Source organism: Myxine glutinosa, chromosome 13 (genome assembly GCF_964187855.1).
Source record: "Myxine glutinosa chromosome 13, kmMyxGlut1.1, whole genome shotgun sequence".
In the NCBI taxonomy this organism is placed as follows: domain Eukaryota; kingdom Metazoa; phylum Chordata; class Myxini; order Myxiniformes; family Myxinidae; genus Myxine; species Myxine glutinosa.
Genome location: NC_136273.1, coordinates 63,843,668 through 63,865,821, shown reverse-complemented (window position 1 = coordinate 63,865,821; position 22,154 = coordinate 63,843,668). Strand labels below are relative to the sequence as shown.

At 51.0% G+C, this 22,154-nt stretch overlaps 1 protein-coding gene across 2 annotated transcripts in view; it reads left to right on the top strand.

The window, feature by feature from the left end:
• Window positions 1-22,154, top strand: part of LOC137438996 (sucrase-isomaltase, intestinal) — a 674,815-nt gene that overhangs the window by 641,691 nt on the left and 10,970 nt on the right. For both annotated transcript variants that reach the window (XM_068134544.2, XM_068134543.2), the window contains exons 44-47: window positions 3,338-3,462; window positions 3,910-3,998; window positions 6,125-6,174; window positions 14,927-15,103. In XM_068134544.2, coding sequence (XP_067990645.2) covers window positions 3,338-3,462; window positions 3,910-3,998; window positions 6,125-6,174; window positions 14,927-15,103 — 441 coding nt within the window. The remainder of the gene's footprint in view (window positions 1-3,337; window positions 3,463-3,909; window positions 3,999-6,124; window positions 6,175-14,926; window positions 15,104-22,154) is intronic.

Sequence of the window (22,154 nt, the reverse complement as noted above, 5' to 3'; positions counted from 1 at the left end):
CCACCCAGCATAACCAAACTACCCAGCATAACCAAACTACCCAGCATAACCAAAACACCCAGCATATCCAAACCACCCAGCATACCCAAACCACCCAGCATACCCAAACCACCCAGCATACCCAAACCACCCAGCATACCCAAACCACCCAGCATAACCAAACCACCCAGCATAACCAAACCACCCAGCATAACCAAACCACCCAGCATAACCAAACCACCCAACATAACCAAACCACCCAGCATAACCAAACTACCCAGCATAACCAAACTACCCAGCATAACCAAACTACCCAGCATAACCAAACTACCCAGCATAACCAAACTACCCAGCATAACCAAACTACCCAGCATAACCAAACTACCCAGCATAACCAAACTACCCAGCATAACCAAACCACTTGGCATAACGTTTACAAGAGACTGCTTTGGGAGCACAAACCCTCTAAAATGAGTATCTTCATTCTGATATTTCTGATACTCCTATAGCATAGGGGAAGACCTATTGCTGTTGTAGGGCTTGTTTCTGCAATCTACAATTGGCGTCCCCAATTTTTAATAGTTCAGCAGAGTTTTCAAATAGTTTTTTAAGAGTACAGTTACATATTTTCTTTTTTTTTGCTTCCTGCAATCTCAACACTCCAAATTTCCAAACTGTATAAATTTCCGAGCTGTAACTTGCAGCGATCTAGGGCTTTCTGAATGGAATTTTGCATCAATAATGCGAATTTAAAGTGTGTGGGTTGACCTAAAAAAATTGACTTTGACCGAATTTTAAGGTCATGGCCCAATTATAGACATTTAAATATTTTTCACCCTAACTTGACTAACATATGTCTGATTGGAATGAAATTGCCCTCTCTGTATAGCCTGGAGAAAATTGCCTTTACGCTTAATTTACATCATTCCTCCGGGTTAAAGATCAAGGTCAAATGGCGGTCTGAAAAAATAACTTTTTTAATTGCCAATGCGGAATCTCAAAGACCCCTTGGCCTTCCACGATGTTCTTGCAACATAATAGTGTGTATTCACTAATGTTAGGCACATGATATTTGATTCATGTCCTTGACATACTTTTTTCAGATTGTAACGTAATTAACAATAAAATATACCTTTTTCATCATAACTTGAATAATTTTCCTCCAATTTTCATGATGAGTTTATGGACAGATTGAAGATGGGAACATATTTTCCGAATTAACACTATATCCCGAAATGTTGATTGTGAAGGTCATATGGTGGTCCAAAAAAATATGGCCATCATTGGATTACGGGCCAAGGTTAAGTCGCAGGCGGTCGCCAAGGCGAGCGCTTTATGATCGCAGGTATCTAGTTGTGTTTGTTGAATCTGTTGGACTTTCCCTGCACATATAGATAGAAAATGAGGAAGATGATATTTTTTTGTACTTTAATATGGCAGAGATGATTACCCCCCCCCCCCCCCCCCCACCTCCCAAGTATTCAATTTCTCTCTCCACCCCACCTGTATTTATTTATTTATTATATATATATATATTGTTGCAGTTTTGAGAATAAAGGTAACCCCCCCCCTCTTAGTTAGTTTCACTACAACATGTAGCCTCACCTTAGTTCAGTTATTTCCTATTAAATGTAAGCATAGTCTCCTTTCCTGTGTTAGTATGCGTTGGAGCAGGCAGTAAGTGTAGGCTTTGTTGTTCCTTGGGCTGGAATACCATGTGCTCCTTGGGCTGGAATACCATGTGCTGTGCCCAGAACGAGTTTGGGAGGCCCGAGGGAGGAGCTACAGGGGAGTGGCCGGTAAGCAGCATGCAGCCAATGGAAGCTCAAAGGGAGTGGCTAACAACGACAGCCAGGGGAGGAGTTTGGAATATTCGGGTGAGACTTTGGGGAGGGGCTATAAAACCCGGGCCGGATCCACGAACTCAGACGGCCCCCGAGCGAGCTCTCTGGGATAGAGGTGTGGTTGGAACTCTCCCTGTGATCGAGGCTCTCTGTGCACGAACTCTCCTTGCCCTGCGCTCTGCTGCCTGTTAATAGCGCTTGCGAGGACGATCTCTCCCGGGGCCACAGACGCCAACGATCTCGTTGCCTGGGCTCCCTGCACGTGCCGCGAACATCCCAGGGATACGCCGAACGAGCTGACCGGGGCGCACGGCGCCAACGGCCGCGCTTGGAGCGCATCCTTCTTCTTCATCCTTTTCCCCGCCTGAGTGAAAGGGCCCTTGTCCGGGGATTAAGTAAGGACGATAAGTTTCTGCTCTGTGTCTATTTGCCCTGATCATTTGTACATTATAATAAACCTGTGTTCTTTCGCATCCATTTGGCCGTTCACGTCTTTTCCCACCATTGGCTTCGCACTGTACGAATAAAACCGCTCAATCGGGTTCATAATCATTAACGGCACGAGTCACGTGACATGCAAACCGCTCGGGCGTATCAGACCAGCGTGACCCGTGCGAGGTCCAGTCCCCGTTCTCGTGGCAGCGTGTGTATAGAAGGTACTTGGGGATTCGACCGGATACCCTTCCGCACGCTCGCTACGGGGGTGGCGGCTGGAATTGCTCCGCAATCCGCCCCACGAGTGTAAAGTGGGTAGCTGCCTCGTGGACTCGAAGGCCCAAGGGGGAAAAGGGTTTAACCCCCCTCTGTACGTCGACGGGCCCGAGATCCGCAACAATATATATATATATATATATATATATATTCTCTCTGTCTCTGTCTCTCTCTCTCTCTCTCTCTCTCTCTCTCTCTCTCTCTCTCTCTCTCTCTCTCTCTCTCTCTCTCTCTCTCTGTCTCTCTGTCTCTCTCTCTCACACTCTCACACTCTCACACTCTCACACTCTCACACTCTCTCCCTCTCTCCGTCTCCCCACTCTGTTCATCACTGTCTGGAGCAATTGTTTTGTTTGCAGATTAACAGGGTAACAAATAGCAATTATTCAGCCATTGTCACAAATCCTGCAGTGTCTAACCTCTGATAGATAAAGGCCGTTTCCAAAATAAGTGCTGAGCATATGTAATCATATTTGTAAGGAGAGGCTGATGAACAGCCTGCTGCACACACAAATATTCATAATAAACTGACAATACAGACATAATTCACAGCAAACGGACATCTTTTCGTTACATTCTCAGCTCTGTCGCGTGTCTTATAGATCTCGAATTCTTAAGTGCCTTTTGGATTTGGCATGCTCCTTCAATTAGCCAAAGGCTTAAGAACCATCCTTTTGCTTGTCAACAGCAGATGAAAGTTTTAGCCCCAGAGCTTTTCCAGCACAATTTGCTTAATTGTAGTTGTGACCTCTCCTGGCTTCCTGCTGACCCCACTGACTCTGCATTCCCTCACCGCACCATAGGGAGCCCTTCTGGGAAAACGCAAGGAAAAGGCTCTCCTGCCGGCTCCCCTGGACGTCATCCCTCTGCACATCCGTGGTGGATACATTATTCCTTGGCAGGAACCGAACACGACGACTGTGAGCAGGTGCGGAGCTCTGAGATAGAGTTCCGGTGGAATGCGTTAAACCTTTTTATTTACAATTAACACCGATAACCTTGAGCATTAAAGCATCTAGAGCACTGAGACAACAGTACAAAAGCCTTTTCAGCATGAGAAACCCTTGAATAAAAGGCCCTTAGGTTGTAAGACCAAACATACCTGGAGTCGTGAAAGTCATTTCAAATAACAAGTCAAATATCATCATGAAAATAAATAAACTTTATAATTTACGTTAAATATTGCAATGTCCTTAAGCAGTTGTGAACTCTTAGGTTTATTCTGCACATAGAGTTACCCAATTCATTAACTATGGCAAAAACTCAATCTCGGTTTGATTTTCTTCCTTTTATGATTTTATGTTACCGCCACTCAGAATAATAAACATGTGAACATACATGTTGTATATTGTCCTCCCTCCTTGTTCCCACACAGCCGAAATAACCCTCTAGGGCTCTTTGTGGCTCTGGATGAAACAGGCCAGAGCAGCGGTTCACTATTTTGGGATGATGGTGACTCCATTGGTGAGTAGTCACACCATGAATTACGAAGAAATTTAGGGGGCAATGGGTACATTGGAATGTTATACGGAGTTGGAAATAGCTGGGATCCCAACCTAATGAGGAATATGTTCAGATGTAATCTCCAAACGGATTAACCCAACATTATTCAGGTAATAAATTCTTCACTTTCCAATCCTATCCATATCTCCTCCATGGTCAAACTTCTCCTACTCAAACCCTAAATTTCCCTCGTTTTTCAACTTTAACCTCTTCTTGCACCTTATCCACACCTTACATCAATCAAACCTCAGACCTAATTATCTTATCTCAGACCTGATTACATAATTTCCTTTTGCTTTGTCTACCAAGCCACCATAAATGGGAGATAAATGGGAAAATAAATAAATAAATGGGATAAAAATAAATAAATAAATAAATATGAAATAAATAAATAAATAAATAGATAGATAAATAGATAGATAAATAAATAGATAAATAAATAAATGGGAGAAACTTCCAGAAGGACAACCATCACTGCAACACTCCACCGATCTGGGCTTTATGGCAGAGTGGCCAGACGGAAGCCTCTCCTCAGTGAAAGACACATGAAAGCCTGCTTGGAGTTTGCAAAAAAGCACCTAAAGGACTCTTAGACTGTGAGAAACAAGATTCTGTGGTCTGATGATACCTAGATTGAACTGTTTGGCTTCCGTCTGGCCACTCTGCCATAAAGCCCAGATCGGTGGAGTGTTGCAGTGATGGTTGTCCTTCTGGAAGTTTCTCCCATCTCCACACAGGATCTCTGGAGCTCAGCCAGTGACCATCGGGTTCTTGGTCACCTCTCTTACCAAGGCCCTTCTCCCCCCATTGCTCGGTTTGGCCGGGCGGCCAGCTCTAGGAAGAGTCCTGGTTATTCGAAACTTCTTCCATTTAAGAATTATGGAGGCCACTGTGCTCTTGGGAACCTTCAATGCAGCAGAGATTTTTTTGTAGGCTTCCCCAGATCTGTCCCTCGACACAATCCTGTCTTTGAGCTCTGCTGGCAGTTCCTTCGACCTCATGGCTTGGTTTTTGCTCTGATATGCATTGTCAGCTGTGAGACCTTATATAGACAGGTGTGCGCCTTTCCAAATCATGTCCAATCAATTGAATTTACCACAGGTGGACTCCAATCAAGGTGAAGAAACATCTCAAAGATGATCAAGAGAAATGGGAGGCACCTGAGCTAAATTTAAAGTGTCATAGCAAAGGGTATGAATACTTATGTCAATGTGATATTTCAGTTTTTTCTTTTTAATAAATTTATAAAACTTTCTAAAATCCTGTTTTCTCTTTGTCATTATGGGGTATTGAGTGTAGATTGATGAGGGAAAAAATGAATTTAAACGATTTCAGCAGAAGGCTGCAACATAGCAAAATGTGAAAAAATGAATGGGTCTGAATACTTTCTGAATGCACTGTACATCCGGTCATCGACTACCGTTACTGACTTGCTTTGTTTCATTCCCACCTTTCACAATGGCAAGTGGCTGCTCAGCCTCTGTGACCATGAGAATGTTATGGATTAGTACTCTGCTTTCCAACTTACTTTTCCAACAACTTTCCAACTTTCCAACAACTTACTCTGCTTTCCAAGTACTTTCTTATCCCCGGTGTTGGGCTAGCGGCTAGGGTGCCGGCTTAGGATCCTAGGATCGCCGAATCGCCGAATCGCCGAATTAATGCCAGGGGGGTTGACTCAGCCTGTCATCCTTCCGAGGTCGGCTAATTGAGTACCAGTTCACTGGTAAATTCCCTGTTTGTCGTTGAAGGCGGCAAAAAGGGTTGGCGTCAGGAAGGGCATCCGGCCGTAAAACATTGCTTCAAAAAAAGGGGACCAAAAAAAAGAAAAAAAAACAACAACAACTACCACGGTCCCCGAAAAGGCCAACCCCCGCTTTGCGGGGAAAAATGGCCTCTAAACGGTGGGTTTTTTTTTTTTGGTTTTTTTTTTTTTTCCAACTTACACATTCCACAATTAGTCATTGCAGGTCAGGCTATATCGTGCATCAGATAAACAAGGTCCAGAGGAGTGGAAGGAGTGAAGGGAGAGTGGCCCGATCAAAGTATTTGTTTGAAATGCTTCATGGTGTGTTGTGTCTTGGCAGATACTTACAAAAACGATGTCTACACTCAGTTAACGTTCAGTGTCAAAAAGGTTAGTATCCAAGTTCATCGATTCCTGTCATGTTTGTCCAAGAAACCTTTGATGCAGAGAAGGAGGATAATTGGCACTCATGGCATACATTGCGATGAGTGCCAATTGTCATTAAACTTTTACTTCGAATCTGCATGTAAATTAAATTGTACTCATGAAACATCCATTATATGTTCAATTCATCAGCAACATTCATTTCAGTTCACTTCCCATGACACAGACCAAAGGGCCACAGTACATGCCGAAGAGCCATGGCACACGTTTAATGGCCACAATAGGGGAGTGAGGGCCCACAGCACAGATCTGAGGGTTTTGGCCTCGGCCAAAATCTGGAAAAATCCAAAAACTTGTGAAAAAGCAAAAACTTGTGAAAAATCTGGTACCGTAAAATGGGGTGAATAGGGACACAAACTGAAAAAAGTTCGGAAACTTTTTTCGCTGAAAATTGATAACCATACTGATTTGTTGATATTTGGGTTGAAAGTGTTCTCTTGTTTTTTTTAAAAGCAACTTATAGTCCCTATTAACCCCATATATGGGTTAAATAGGAATAAATAGGATTTTTATGGCTGTCCCTATTCACCCCGTTTTACGGGTGAATAGGGACAGTCACTAATACAAAAAAATAATAATCAAGAAATAGGGACAGTTGGGAGAAACTTTTTATCCCACATTTTTTTTCATTGGCACCGTGGTTTATATTGTTACAGATACGACTTTGATGGTATGGTGGGCCGAGCGGGATGGCCGCCGTATCCGTACAAGTTACCCGATTGTGCCCGAATGTTAACTAATCGCGCTACGCTGGCTCAATAGGAAAGAGAAGACACCCGGCTGGGTTACAATCACACAATACGACACCAGGGGTTCAGTTCTCAAGACCTCCGGAGGAGGTTATATTAAGGCGGAAAAGGTTAGATTACAGGGACAAGAGGGAAACATAGGAAGGTGGGCACTTAGACACAACCTTATATTAACCCTAGACAGACCACAGATAAACGGGACAACGCTGACTCACACGGGGTTTGATGGCCAGGAAAGCGGGTAGCGATCGCTCCAGGTGCACCTGGCTCAGGGACAGAATCACGTACGGTGGTGTCCAGCAGATGCGGGGAGGTCGCTCAGCGCTCGTGGGTCGCGACTTTGGTGGAGATGCCGGGGAGGTCGCTCAGCGCTCGGGAGGGTGGCGTCTTTTCCTTCCAAGGTCCAAGCTCGGGGCGCATCTGACGTCACGTCCGGCGCGGGGCCGCGTATATCCGGCGGGGAGTCACGCCCTCGCTCGTTAGCTCCGCCCCATATGGCATCGGCCCATGGCTTCTCATTGGGTGCGGGGGTTACCGGCTCCGCCCTTGACGAGGGGCCGACAGGGAGCCCCCTTCTGGGTAACCCCGTCGAGCACATGTTCAATGGCGGCCAACCGAGCCGGAGTGAGGACGCAAAGCCGCTGTTGTTGTGGTTGTTGTTGGAGCTTGAGATGATGGGAAGAGATGCGGGGAGGTATGGGAAGGTCCTAAACTCCTACTGGTGCCATATCATCACATTCTGGTGCAACGAAGAGTCATAATTAATGGAAACAAGTCCTTAACTGACATAGATTAAGAATAACTAGCAAGATGTCCTATAATTGTCTACGTGTGGTGCGGGGGACCTGGGCACGACATTTAATGGGGGAATGAAGGGGAAGATCGGCTCTAATGGGTGTTGTTTACAGACAATGGGACTAGGGAATGGGGTAAGGGGAGAGTTGGGGAGTATCGGAGAAGATAGGGGAATATTTACAAGCGGATATGGAGGCCAAATTCCATATTCGCAACATTGCACCCTTCTCTACCCTCGGGGCGTCCCGACCCGATAAATTTTTACCTACTTTAGTGTGGCACGCAATGTAGTTCCCTCTACTATTAACTCTACCCTGAGTGCGACAGTTTTACAGATATTCACAAATGAGTAAATATGTCCCCCTGCGACGTTGCACCCTTCTCCTCACAGAAACACACCCACAGGATAACCGAATCCGGAAAGAATTCTCAAACTAAACATACAGCCGGTAGGGAGCATTATTTACAAGACTACGCTGATATTTACACTACGATCCAGGACCTGTCTTTGGAGGAACACATGCAGATGTTATGCATAGAGAGAGCGCGCTTGCCAACATCGATACACCAACCCACGAGTGCTCTGTGGCCGACGGCCTTTAATAACGTGCAGAGCACCCTTCCCGAGCATCAAAAGCACCACCCCACCACCAATCGGTGCAGTCACCATTGTTCATTGGAATAAAAATAAATTCGACAACCCCTAACCCTGCAGGTGTCTCTTGCTCTTCTTGTGGTGCACTTGGTGTTAATTAACAGTGGTTCACCTTTATGGCATAGGTGCCACGTTGACCCATAGGTCCATCCCCGGGTGGTGCTTGGCCGCAAACGAACTACGGTCCATTGTGGGTGGCCACCAACATTGCGGTCCATATGGTGTATCGATCCAGGCAACAAGCAGCGAAAGTGCAGGCCCACAACTGCGTAGCCAGCACCTCTCTCTCCTCTCTCTCTACCCCAAAGCCAGATCCTCGGAGGTGGGAGACAAAAGAAGAAACAAGTGAGTAAGGTGGTAAGGGCGCAAAAGTGCACGCAATATAAGGTAATGCACACTGGGGGCACATGGGAACCAGGTGAGACAGGTACGTTCCTATCGTACGCCCCCCCCCACCAGGTAACCTACATGGCCCCTCCCTTACCCCTTACTGTATCAACAAAACACAACACTACCCATAAACATCTACTTTACAAATCCACAAACATCCCTACTGTCTTCCCCGTTCCTCCCATAAACCAAATTCGTCTTCTCTCCCTCCTAACCAATCAAATTTGCCATTTTCAACTCTCATCAAAATTTGCCATCTCCAACTCAACATCATAATTTGCTATCACCAATTCATCATCAGTCCCTCCTAGGGAGGGAGAGATGGAATCACCCCAATGTCTCATCCACGTCGTGATGCGTCTCACAAATCCTCACAGCAATTCTCATTTCTGCAACACAACCAAAGAAAACACAGGTGTGGAGTCATCATCATCACCACAGGTAAGTGGCTGCGTATGGTGCGACAGGTTCATCAATCCTAACTATTTCCTAAATGACTTTAACAACTTTACACTACCCGGGGTCTCTCTCCGGCCAAACCATTGGCCCTCTTACACTATGGGTTCTAAAAACCAATTCCCATTGGCCAAACTGTGGTGCTCTTCAATTTGGGGTCTCACTCCCCCGATTCATCTCCCGGTGCCCTCGCACAATTTCTGGGCTGCGGCGTGTACCTCTCCCAGTGGGTCTACCCACCTGCACACCTCCACCACTGCAGTTGCCTCCGAGCTTACCTGCTCCTCACCCTAACCTAACTACCTGGGGAAGGCCCTCTGGCTCTCTCCCCACTCCGTGCCCTCTCTGGCACTGGGCTGCCCGATCCACACCCGGGATCCTCAGGCACCCACTCACAACTACCGGCTCCCAGAGCCCACCTGCGGCCTCACCTGGCCGACATCCTCACAGTGGTGGAGTGCCCAACCAACTACACACACTAACAGGCTACACGCCCAGCCATTTCCACAACACTAATGCACCCATTCACAACACCATTCTGCAACCGCACCACAAATGCCAATATCCAACCACAATTTACCTGCACCCTCTACCTAACACTTACACTACCCGCCCCGGGTGCTCGTGAAAGGGGTCCACTCTTCCCCCATCCACACCTTCGCACCATGCACACCACTCCGTACCACTCACTCCAACTCTCTCCACACACCTGTACCTGCACACCTGTGCTCTCACACCTGGTGCCACCTGCACCCTTCTCTCCCCAAGCGCATTCGCGCTGATCCACACACTCACTACTCATACACTGCTCCACACACCTGTCCAGTTGCACACCTGTGCAATCACACCTGTTCAATCCTCACACACACGGCATCATCTCAGCTAACTACTCCCTTCTGAAACTTGCGCTTCCCAGTCGTCCCTTTAAACTATTGCGCTCCCACGTCATTATCATCCATACTAATCTACCTGCGTCCCCACTACAGGTATCAGTCACTAACTAAACTTAACGTTACCTACTGTCATCTTCGCTAGATCCCTATCAATATCCTAACCCACCCGGGCTAGTTTTCACTGCCATACACCCCATAATCTATTGCTCCTTTGCCCCCCACCTGTGAGGGATGGTGGATTTGCCATCCCACCACATCGGGGGTCTCTCACTACCAATTTTGCACATCAAATTTCAACAAATCAAAAATTTGGCCAATCACTGCCAATCACTGTACCATTACCAATCATCACTCTGCCAATCCTTTGCCAATCATCAAATTTTGTTTTTCTCTAATTTTGGGTCCAAAACACTAACCTCATCACCCAGTCGACTCACTAATACCTCTCGGTGCGCCACTCCCTGTCCAAAGCCCGGCTTCGTGAAGCCAAGCAATGGATGCTGGTTGTTTTGTGCCAGCGGCTGGATGCGTCCGGCATTCGGGGCAGGGACGGGGGCTTACCCGGGCCGAGATCCCACGCACCATCTCGGCACGGAGCCATCCAATGTCCCGATCTCGACCTGCCGGAATTCCTCAACAAAAAGTGGTCGCCATGACGACTCTTTCTATCGGGCCGCCCGCTCCGCCTATTGGAGCACAGACGTGGCCGTTCAAAGCGAGGCCCAGCGTGGATCGCGCACGGCGGTTCTTTCGAACCCGCCGTGGCTCGGATCCCCGCTGGTTCTCGCGGCACGCGAAACCCGGCACGCACCGAGGGCCCGCTTCGGCTAAAAGTCGACCTGACCTTTAACCCGTGTAACGTCGATGCTTCACCTGGACGCTTACACCCCGCAGCCCGTTCCTTGCTCACACATCCAGCTGTGCCCATGCTCCTCGTACCTTTCCTTACACACCCAGGTACACCCATTCCACTCACAGCCTTGGTCACACACCTGACCACCGAACACTTTGGCACACATTCGTTGGTCGCACACCTCACCAAAACACCTCTTCGCGCCCCCTCCTCAGTCACCTCCTCTGTGACAATCACAGGTGTGCTCTCATTCGCACACCCAACCACGTGCCTCACTACCAACTCCAGCGTGCATTCCCACTCACGCTCTACCATTCCAGGTGTGCATCCTTCCATCCCAGGTGTACATCCTCGCTCACCTGTCACACCCAACTCACTCTCCTTGTCACTCTCACTACTCTCACCTCCATTCTTGACAGCGCACTCACCCTTACTCTTGACAGCGCACTCTTTCCCCATGCACCTGTCCGTCACACACCTTTCTCGCGCACACTCCTGCGCACACTCTCCCGTCACACCCTCTGTAACACTCACCCCACCACGCTTCCATGTGCTCCCTCGCACACGCGCTACGACCGACTCACTCTCGCCAGCACCCTCACTCCTTGGCACACACTTTTTCCTCACACACCCCAGAGTCGGACTTTCTCGCACACCTCCTCTTTCGCACACCAGACCTGTCGCACACTTCACCAACGGCCTCTCACGAACACCCGGGTCCATCTCGACCCCCAAGCTTATTAAATCACCTGGCGCATCATACGCACGACCATATTGGTCACCACTTACACCGGGTCCTCTTTCTCTTCGCTTCTCCTCCATCACCTGCGAATCCCTCATCCGGTTAATGAGCACATCATCACGATCCGAACACAGACTTTGGACCAATTCTTTTACTTCCTCCTTTATCTCTTTCTTATCCTCTCTCCGTCGCTTCTTAATTTCGCTCACCCCTTCTTCCACTTCCTCTAATTTTTGCTTCATCTCCTTCATCTCTTCGTGCGCCCCTTTAAGTTCTTCCTCTAACTCCACTTTATTTTTTTCTATGTGCTCCCGCACCTCCCGCTCTTTAACCTCCATTACCTCTACCACCTTGTCCATTTTCCTCGTCAGGTCCTCATGTACCGTCTGGCACTCTTTTTTAATTACCCCTACGTCCTTTTTCATCTCCTTCTGTGTCGATTTTAAACCCTCTATTACCGCTGTGTTCTTCTTTACCTGGTCCCCCAACTCCTTTTGTCCCACTGTCAGTTGTTCTACTCCCAGCGTCAACTCCTCTATACCACCTTGCAATTTTACAGTCCCCTTTCTCACCTCTTTCTCCATGCGCTCCTTACAGTGCCTCACCTCCTCGCGCACTCCTCCGACCTCCTCACTCACTCCTCTTCTGATCTCCTCTCCCATCACTTGCATCTCCTGCCCAGATGCCACCCTCATCTGCTCCATTTCCTCCCTGTGAGCATCCAGTTTGGTTTCTACCCCCATTCTGACCCCCTCTATCTGCTGCTCCATTTGTTTAACTTCCCTTTCCGCTTGGTCCCTCATGTCCCTCAATTTGCCTTCCATACTGTTTTCTAACCCCTCTAACCCATTTTTCACTCCCTCTATCTGATTCTCCTGGGCAGCCATTCTATTTTCTACCCCCGTTAACCCATTCTTTACTTCTTTTATCCCGTTGTCTAACTCCTCAAAATTATTGTCTAACTTCGCAATTTTCTTGTCTAACTCCTCAAAATTATTGTCTAACTTCTCAATTTTCTTGTCTAACTCCTCAAAATTATTGTCTAACTTCCCAAATTTCTTGTCTAATCCCTTAAAATTATTGTCTAACCCCTCACTGGTACCCCTCGCTTCGTCCCTCATTACCCCCATTTCGTTTCCCATTACCCCCATTTTTGCTTCTAGCCTCTCCATAAGGGCCCCCATTTGCAGGAGGAAAAGGTTCGAATCCACCAGGGGCGCTGCCACGGTCACGGGCGCGGTGACCAGCGAGGCGCCATTTTGCGCGTCTGCTACCCTCGCTGCTTCGCTCTCCTCACGTCCCTCAATTTGGTCCTGGACCGACCCTGCCTCACTCTCCCCTACCGGACCCCAGCTGTCTTGATCCGCCATAGCGCGACTTTCAAAATTCGGGTTTTTATTATTTATTTTTTTTTTGTAAAACACAATCAAATTTCGCTGTTATAATTTCGAGCGCGTAAACGCGCTCCGGGTCCAATCTCACTCCTCGACACCAATTGTTACAGATACGACTTTGATGGTATGGTGGGCCGAGCGGGATGGCCGCCGTATCCGTACAAGTTACCCGATTGTGCCCGAATGTTAACTAATCGCGCTACGCTGGCTCAATAGGAAAGAGAAGACACCCGGCTGGGTTACAATCACACAATACGACACCAGGGGTTCAGTTCTCAAGACCTCCGGAGGAGGTTATATTAAGGCGGAAAAGGTTAGATTACAGGGACAAGAGGGAAACATAGGAAGGTGGGCACTTAGACACAACCTTATATTAACCCTAGACAGACCACAGATAAACGGGACAACGCTGACTCACACGGGGTTTGATGGCCAGGAAAGCGGGTAGCGATCGCTCCAGGTGCACCTGGCTCAGGGACAGAATCACGTACGGTGGTGTCCAGCAGATGCGGGGAGGTCGCTCAGCGCTCGTGGGTCGCGACTTTGGTGGAGATGCCGGGGAGGTCGCTCAGCGCTCGGGAGGGTGGCGTCTTTTCCTTCCAAGGTCCAAGCTCGGGGCGCATCTGACGTCACGTCCGGCGCGGGGCCGCGTATATCCGGCGGGGAGTCACGCCCTCGCTCGTTAGCTCCGCCCCATATGGCATCGGCCCATGGCTTCTCATTGGGTGCGGGGGTTACCGGCTCCGCCCTTGACGAGGGGCCGACAGGGAGCCCCCTTCTGGGTAACCCCGTCGAGCACATGTTCAATGGCGGCCAACCGAGCCGGAGTGAGGACGCAAAGCCGCTGTTGTTGTGGTTGTTGTTGGAGCTTGAGATGATGGGAAGAGATGCGGGGAGGTATGGGAAGGTCCTAAACTCCTACTGGTGCCATATCATCACATTCTGGTGCAACGAAGAGTCATAATTAATGGAAACAAGTCCTTAACTGACATAGATTAAGAATAACTAGCAAGATGTCCTATAATTGTCTACGTGTGGTGCGGGGGACCTGGGCACGACATTTAATGGGGGAATGAAGGGGAAGATCGGCTCTAATGGGTGTTGTTTACAGACAATGGGACTAGGGAATGGGGTAAGGGGAGAGTTGGGGAGTATCGGAGAAGATAGGGGAATATTTACAAGCGGATATGGAGGCCAAATTCCATATTCGCAACAATATTATGGGTGCATATTATGTGCATCCATCTGAGCTATCAATTTAGCAATAAGTTGGAAACTCAGGATTGTTTCTTGATTATTATTTTTTTGTATTAGTGAATGTTCCTATTCACCCGTAAAACGGGGTGAATAGGGACAGCCATAAAAATCCTATGTATTCCTATTTAACCCATATATGGGGTTAATAGGGACTATAAGTTGCTTTTTAAAAAAACAAGAGAACACTTTCAACCAAAATATCATCAAATCAGTATGGTTATAAATTTTCAGCGAAAAAAGGTTTCCGAACCTTTTTCAGTTTGTGTCCATATTCACCCCCATTTTACGGTACTTTTCTGTAATCACCATGATTGTGCACGAGGCAAGGGGCTTGCTCAAAGATGTAGCGTCCCCTCGTGACGCAGAACAGAATGACAGTTTTACTCCAGTTTTACTCCACTGGCACCTGCACCATAAAGAGGTAGAGGTAGCTTAGTGTAAGCATTTATGTGTAAATGCTTACACATAAACCTCTCACCCAATCCTCCAATCCTCCTCCCTCTTTTCCTCTCAGCAAACGTTGACAAGCAACCTGTTGAAAGACCATGTGGAAAGCACAGCAGATTCCCTCAAATTCGGAAAGATCTCCATCCTCGGTGTGGGTACACAATTGGTGTCAAATGTCACGTATTCTTCTGGAAATTCCACAGAAACGATATTGCACAAGAATCTTTATGACATCTCCACAGAGGTTTGTCAAATCCTAATAAGTTCATTTTGTGTTGGATATTTGAAATGTGTAATTGTGTTTTCATAGCAAAACCGACCGGTTCATAGCATATCGTCAATCAAATTTGTTATAACATTATTTTTCTATCACTGTGAACATCATTATTCTTCGTTTCGTTAAGACTCTTTGCATTCCTCCAAAAATCTATCATTTCTCCACATTTGCCAGGATGGGTAGTTCAAAGACCAATGGCAAACGTTTCGTGCAGTGCCGAGCTTGGATCCGAGCTGCCACCTTCGCTCTGCTAGTCACGTGTTTTAGCATTTCAAATCCGACGTGGTCACGGATATTTGAAACCCACACCTGCCACACGCCTGGCTGCGGCTCTCAGTTGCCCTGAAACGCCGCCATGGCCTTGGCAGTGAGGGAGAGCAAAAGTGCACGGCACGCAGTGCAAGCATCGGAACCCATTTGTTTCTGTAGTTTCCTTCTTGCTTCTTTAGCCAGATGGTGATGCTGTACTCCTACGCCAACTCATTTGTTTTTCTTTATCACTCTCCAGTTCAATGTGTTCATTGCATCTGCAAAGCCATAACAAACCTCTTTCACTGTTCTCTCCTCTCCTCTTTTCGACTCTCTCATATTTATCTTATATATATATATATATATATATATATATATATATATATATATATATATATATATATATATATATATATATATATATATACGTATATAACAGTTTGTGTGTGTGTGTGTAATGTTACCGGTAGACTCCTAAACGGAGAGGCTCACGTACTTGATATTTGGCACAAACATGGCCATTGAGCCTGGGAAGAACATGGTCGACATAAAATTTTATTTCATAATATTTTTAAACCATATTTTTACCTCAGCGCATTTCAGCGAGGCATATTATGACCAGAATGGCAGACCAGCGTGCTCATTCGCTCAGAGCGATCACGTGATGTTCCTTGCCGCCATTAACTCAGTTACGCGTTCGCACGTATTTCAGAGTGAAAAGCGATTGCCTTTTTTCACATTTGAGCGACGAACATTGCCATTCACACCACATAGGTTTTTTCCCCTTTCATCTTTAGATCCATATTTTTTGCCATAACGTCGCGCATTATGGCTCTCTCGAGCTCGAGTTAGCCAATCACCTGGGAGCATGAGGCCACGTTGGCCACGCCCACGACACGACGCAGAGTTGCAATCGATCGCTCGGAGCGATCACGTGATGTTCCTTGCCGCGCGATTGCGTTTTTTCACATTTAGTCAGGTTCACTATGTTTTTTCGTTCAAAATTTTGGTAGATTAGCAAAACTATACATTTTTGGAATATTCAGAGCATGAGGAATCCAAAAATTAATGTTTACATTTGCGTAGACACCTTTGCGAAAATGACACTCAGGACAGTGATGAAGATCTGTAAAAGCATATTCCTGAATGGTATAGACCTCGTAGATCCTGTGTATAGGACTTATAGTTCAATCTGATACTACCTATAACTTCCTATAACAACCTATAACTTCAAAGGGCTTGCAATATCATGTATTATGTAATACAGTTATATTGTAGCGACCCATGGGTCCCCCAAGCGAGACCAGCAACAGAATCTCCTTGCTCCAGCCGGTGACGTAACCGGCGGGCAAACCACGGCGCCGGGGTGGCCGGTCACGTGACCACCAAAGCGCGCCTCGCCTGAGAGGCGTGGCTTTCGGTTTCGGTTGTGCTTTCTGGTTGTGATATATATGCAGCCCGATAAACGGGCTTTTCAGAGTTCCCGAGTTGGTTTTTACAATAAACATCTTCTCGGACGAGTTTGTGTCTTGCCCGTCACTTCGTCCGTCTCAAGCAAGGGCCCTGCTCTTCACTGGTGACCCCGAATTTACGACACGCGATGGACACCGCAGTGTCCCTCAAATTGCCCACCTTCTGGGAAGCACATGCCGCCGTCTGGTTCGCGCAGGCGGACTCCCAGTTCGCCCTGCGTAGCATAACGGAGGACGCCACGCGATACCATTACGTGGTCGCCGCGCTTGGCTCCGCGACCGCCGCCCGCTGCCTGAGCTTCCTCCAGAACCCGCCCGCTGACGGCAAGTACGACGCCATCAAGGCACTTCTTCTGGGCGCTTTCGCCCTCTCCCTGGCTGAGCGCGCACGACGCCTGCTCGACCTTCCTGAGCTCGGCGATACGCGCCTGTCCAAACGCATGGACTACATGCTCGCGTTGCTCGGCGAGCACCCCTCGGATTTCCTGTTTCAGGAGCTTTTTCTTCGCCAGCTCCCGGCCCAGGTACGGGTCGCCCTGGCAGGCACGACCATCGTGAACCCCCGCGACCTCGCCAAGGAGGCCGACAAGATCGATTCGGCAAGCCAGCTCGTCGGGGTGGCGGCCGGGAGCCCTCCCGCCCACCCGACCGGCGCCCGCGACGCCGTTTCCTTCCCGGAGGCCGCCGGGCCGGTGCGACTGGCAGCGGCGACGCCGCTTCGCCCGGTCCCGACGCGTCGACCGGAGCCCCCGCCGGACCCGGCCTGGTGTTATTTCCACGCCAGGTTCGGCGGCAGGCCCGATCATGGCGACCCCCGTGCACGTTCGGCAAGTCGGGAAACGGGCGGGCCGGCGTTCCCTACCAGCAATGAACGCCGGCCGTTCCGGAAACCTGCTATTCATCGCGGACCAAGCGTCGGGGCGGCGCTTCCTCTGCGACACCGGCGCCCAGCTGAGCGTCATTCCCGCTTCGGCGAAGGACAGGCGGGCCGCCGTTTGCGGCCCCTCCTTAATCGCGGCCAATGGCTCCACCATCCGCACCTTCGGCCCATGCACCGTCGCCCTCCGCTTCGGCAGCCAGCTCTTTCACTGGGAGTTCGTGACGGCGGACGTCCCCATGGCTTTGCTCGGGGCCGATTTTCTGTGCGCCCACGGGCTGCTGGTCGACATGAAACGCCGGCGTCTCGTCAACGCCGAAACTTTCAGCTCCCTGGCATGCGCTTTGAGCCGTTCTACGCCCATCGAGTTTTCCTGCGTCCTCCCATTGGCAGACAACTTCGCACGTCTCCTCGCGGAGTTCCCGGCCCTCACGCGACCGACGTTTTCGGCCATCGCGGTGCGTCACGGCATCGAGCATCACATCCCCACTACGGGCCCGCCGGTGTACGCCTGGGCTCGCCGTCTCGATCCCGCCAAACTCGCCGTCGCCAAGGCCGAGTTCGCCGCGCTGGAGCGCCTCGGCATCGTGCGGCGCTCCGACAGCGCCTGGGGCCTCGCCGCTGCACATCGTCCCGAAGCCGGGGGGCGGGTGGCGGCCATGCGGTGACTACCGCCGCCTTAACGACGCCACTATCCCCGACAGGTACCCCGTCCCGCACATCCAGGATTTTTCCGCCCGGTTGGCGGGGCGGACCATTTTTTCAAAAGTGGACCTGATGTGGACCAAAAGGGTACCACCAGGTGCCCGTCCGCCCGGCCGACATCCCGAAGACGGCCGTTATTACACCTTTCGGCCTCTTTGAATTCCTCCGGATGCCCTTCGGCCTCAAAAACGTGGCGCAGGCGTTCCAGCGCCTGATGGACGGCGTGCTGCGCGACTTGCCATTCCTCTACACCTACCTGGACGACATCCTCGTCGCCAGCACGTCCAGAGCCGAGCACCTCCTCCACCTCCGGACGCTGTTCGGCCGCCTCAGCGAGCACGGATTGATCGTCAACCCGGCCAAATGTCACTTTGGTGCGGTGACGATCGACTTTTTGGGCCACCGCATCACCCGGACCGGCACCGTGCCGCTACCGGCCAAAGTCGAGGCCATCGCCGCTTTCCCGCGCCCCCGCTCCGTCAAGGCGCTGCAGGAGTTCCTCGGGATGGTGAACTTTTATCACCGCTTCGTGCCCCGAGCTGCGCAACTCATGCGGCCCTTGTATGCCGCCCTCCGCGGCCAGCCGGCGAAACGCGACGTTGTCTGGTCCACGGACATGGACGCTGCTTTTACCGGCGCAAAACGGGCCAACGCCACGCTGCTGGCCCACCCGGTACCCCAGGCTCCCATCGCCCTCACCACGGACGCCTCCGACTACGCCGTGGGCGCGGTCCATGAACAATGGGTAAACGGGGCCTGGCAGCCGCTCGCGTTCTTCAGCCGGCAACTCCTGCCCAACGAGTTGAAGTACAGCACCTTCGACCGCGAGCTCCTCGGGCTGTACCTGGCCGTCCGCCATTTTCGCCACCTCCTGGAGGGCCGCCCGTTCACGGCTTTTGTCGACCACAAGCCGTTGGTTTTCGCCATGGCCAAGGTCACGGAGCCGTGGTCGGCCCGCCCGCAGCGCCACCTCTCCGCCGTGTCGGAGTACACCACGGACATCCGGCACGTCGCCGGGAAGGACAACGCCGTGGCCGACTGCCTTTCTCGAGCCGGCGCCAACGCCGTCCACCTCGGCGTCGATTTCGCCCTAATGGCAACGGACCAGGCCACCGACGGCACGGTGCAGGCGCTCCGGGTGGCGGACACGGGCCTCCGCTTGGCTGACGTCCCTTTCGCGGACACGGTCCTGCTGTGCGACATCCCCCAAGGCCGACCTCGCCCCGTTGTGCCGGTCACCTGGCGGCGTCGCATTTTTGCTTCGCTCTACGGCCTCTCTCACCCGGGCCGGAAGGCGTCCTAGAGGCTGGTGGCGGCGCGTTTCGTCTGGCATGGGCTGCGACGGGACGTCCGCGACTGGGCCAACGCCTGCACACCCTGCCAGCTGACCAAGGTCCACCGTCATACCCAGGCTCCGCTGGCTCCCTTCACCGTGCCCGAGCGACGGTTCGACCACGTCCACGTGGACCTGTTGGGTCCCCTTCCCCCATCGCAGGGGTTCACCCACCTGCTTACCATGGTGGACAGGACCACCAGGTGGCCGGAGGCCGTGCCCCTCGCCTCCACCACCACCGCCGACGTGGCCCAGGCGTTCATCGCCACCTGGGTCGCGCGTTTCGGCACACCAGCGGACATCTCGTCGGACCGCAGCCCACAGTTCACGTCCGAACTATGGGGCGCGGTCGCCCGCACGTTGGGCGTTACCCTGCACCGCACCACGGCCTACCACCCCCAGGCCAACGGGTTGTGCGAGCGGTTCCACCGCTCCATGAAGGCCGCAGTCATGGCCGGCCTCCAGGACGACGGCTGGGCCGACCGGCTCCCGTGGGTCCTTTTGGGCCTCCGCACGGCTCCCAAAGAGGACCTCCAGGCGTCCACCGCCGAGCTGGTGTACGGCCAGGCCCTCCGCGTACCGGGCGAGTTCATTCCCGACGCCACCAGCCCCTGGTCCGCCGCGCGCCAGCGCACGGACTTCCAGGAGGCCGCCCGGCGTTTCGCCCCGGTGCCCACGTCCCGCCACGGCGACCCCCAATCCTACGTCCCCCCAGCACTCCGCACGGCGGAGTACGTCTTCGTGCGCCACGACGCGCACCGGGGGCCGCTCCGGCCACCATACGACGGACCCTTCCGGGTCCTACGACGGGACAACAAGTCCTTCATCGTCAATATCGACGGCCGGGCGGACCGGATTTCGCTGGACCGCCTCAAGCCGGCCCACATGGACGTCGGCCAGCCGCCACGGCTGGCTCTCCCACCGCGGCGCGGCCGCCCCCCGTCCACTGCACCCCACCCGCCACCACCCCCCCCCCCCCCCCCCACGACTGGCCAGGGGTCGTTTCGGTCGGGTCATCCGGACTCCCCTCAGGTTGACCTTCCTGGATCAAGTAAATTCTGGGGGGGCGTGTGTAGCGACCCATGGAGCGAGACCAGCAACAGAATCTCCTTGCTCCAGCCGGTGACGTAACCGGCGGTCAAACCACGGCGCCGGGGTGGCCGGTCACGTGAGCACCAAAGCGTGCCGCGCGTGCGGTGATAATCCTTTGCACCTGTCGGTCACGTGACCACCAAAGCGCACCTCGCCTGAGAGGCGTGGCTTTCGGTTTCGGTTGTGCTTTCTGGTTGTGATATATATGCAGCCCGATAAACGGGCTTTTCAGAGTTCCCGAGTTGGTTTTTACAATAAACATCTTCTCGGACGAGTTTGTGTCTTGCCCGTCACTTCGTCCGTCTCAAGCAAGGGCCCTGCTCTTCAATATCACAAATATAAAGACAATGGTTTTCAATTACCTTTGTTTGTTGCTTTTCTATAAACCTGAGCACTATTTTGAGGCCTTTATTGGATTCCTTGACCCAGAAAACATAGGATTAGCATATTTAATTAAGTCTCTAGGTTGACTAGAAGCCGAGATCGCGCAAAATATGTATTTTATGGCGGCCATTTTCAAAATCCAAAATGGCGGCCATGCAGGTGTCTGTGGAAATGCCAACATTGATTTTCAGATTCTCCATGCTCTGAAGATTCCAAAAATGTACAGGTTTGCTTATCCCAAAATTTTGAAAGAAATTATATTTGTTAACATAGTGAACCTGACTATCTTCATCACTGTCCTGAGTGTCATTTTCGCAAAGGTGTCGACGCAAATGTAAACATTAATTTTTGGATTCCTCATGCTTGAATATTCCAAAAATGTATAGTTTTGCTAATCTACCAAAATTTTGAACGAAATTATATTTGTTAACATAGTGAACCTGACTAATTTCAGCGAGGAACATTGCCATTCACATCACATAGGTTTTTTTTTTCTTTCATCTTTAGATCCATATTTTTTTTCAGCGAGGAATATTATACACGGAATCTGAATCGTTGGCAGAGCAGCGCGCTGATTCGATGATTCGCGCACCCTCCCCCCTCCCCCTCCCCCCCTCCCCTCCCCTCCCCCCTCTCCTCCCCTCCCCCTCCCCCCTCTTCTCCCTCACGTTTATACACGGAATGCCGGGTACTTCCCCCCCCTCTTCTCCCCTCCCCCCCTCTCCTCCCCTCCCCCCTCTCCTCCCCTCCCCCCCTCTCCTCCCCTCCCCCCTCTCCTCCCCCCCCTCTCCTCCCCTCCCCCCATTCCCCTCCCCCTCTCCTCCCCCCTCCCCCTCCTCCCTCCCCCTCCCCCCTACCCCATCACCCTCCCCTCCCCCCTCTCCTCCCCTCCCCCCTTCTCCTCCC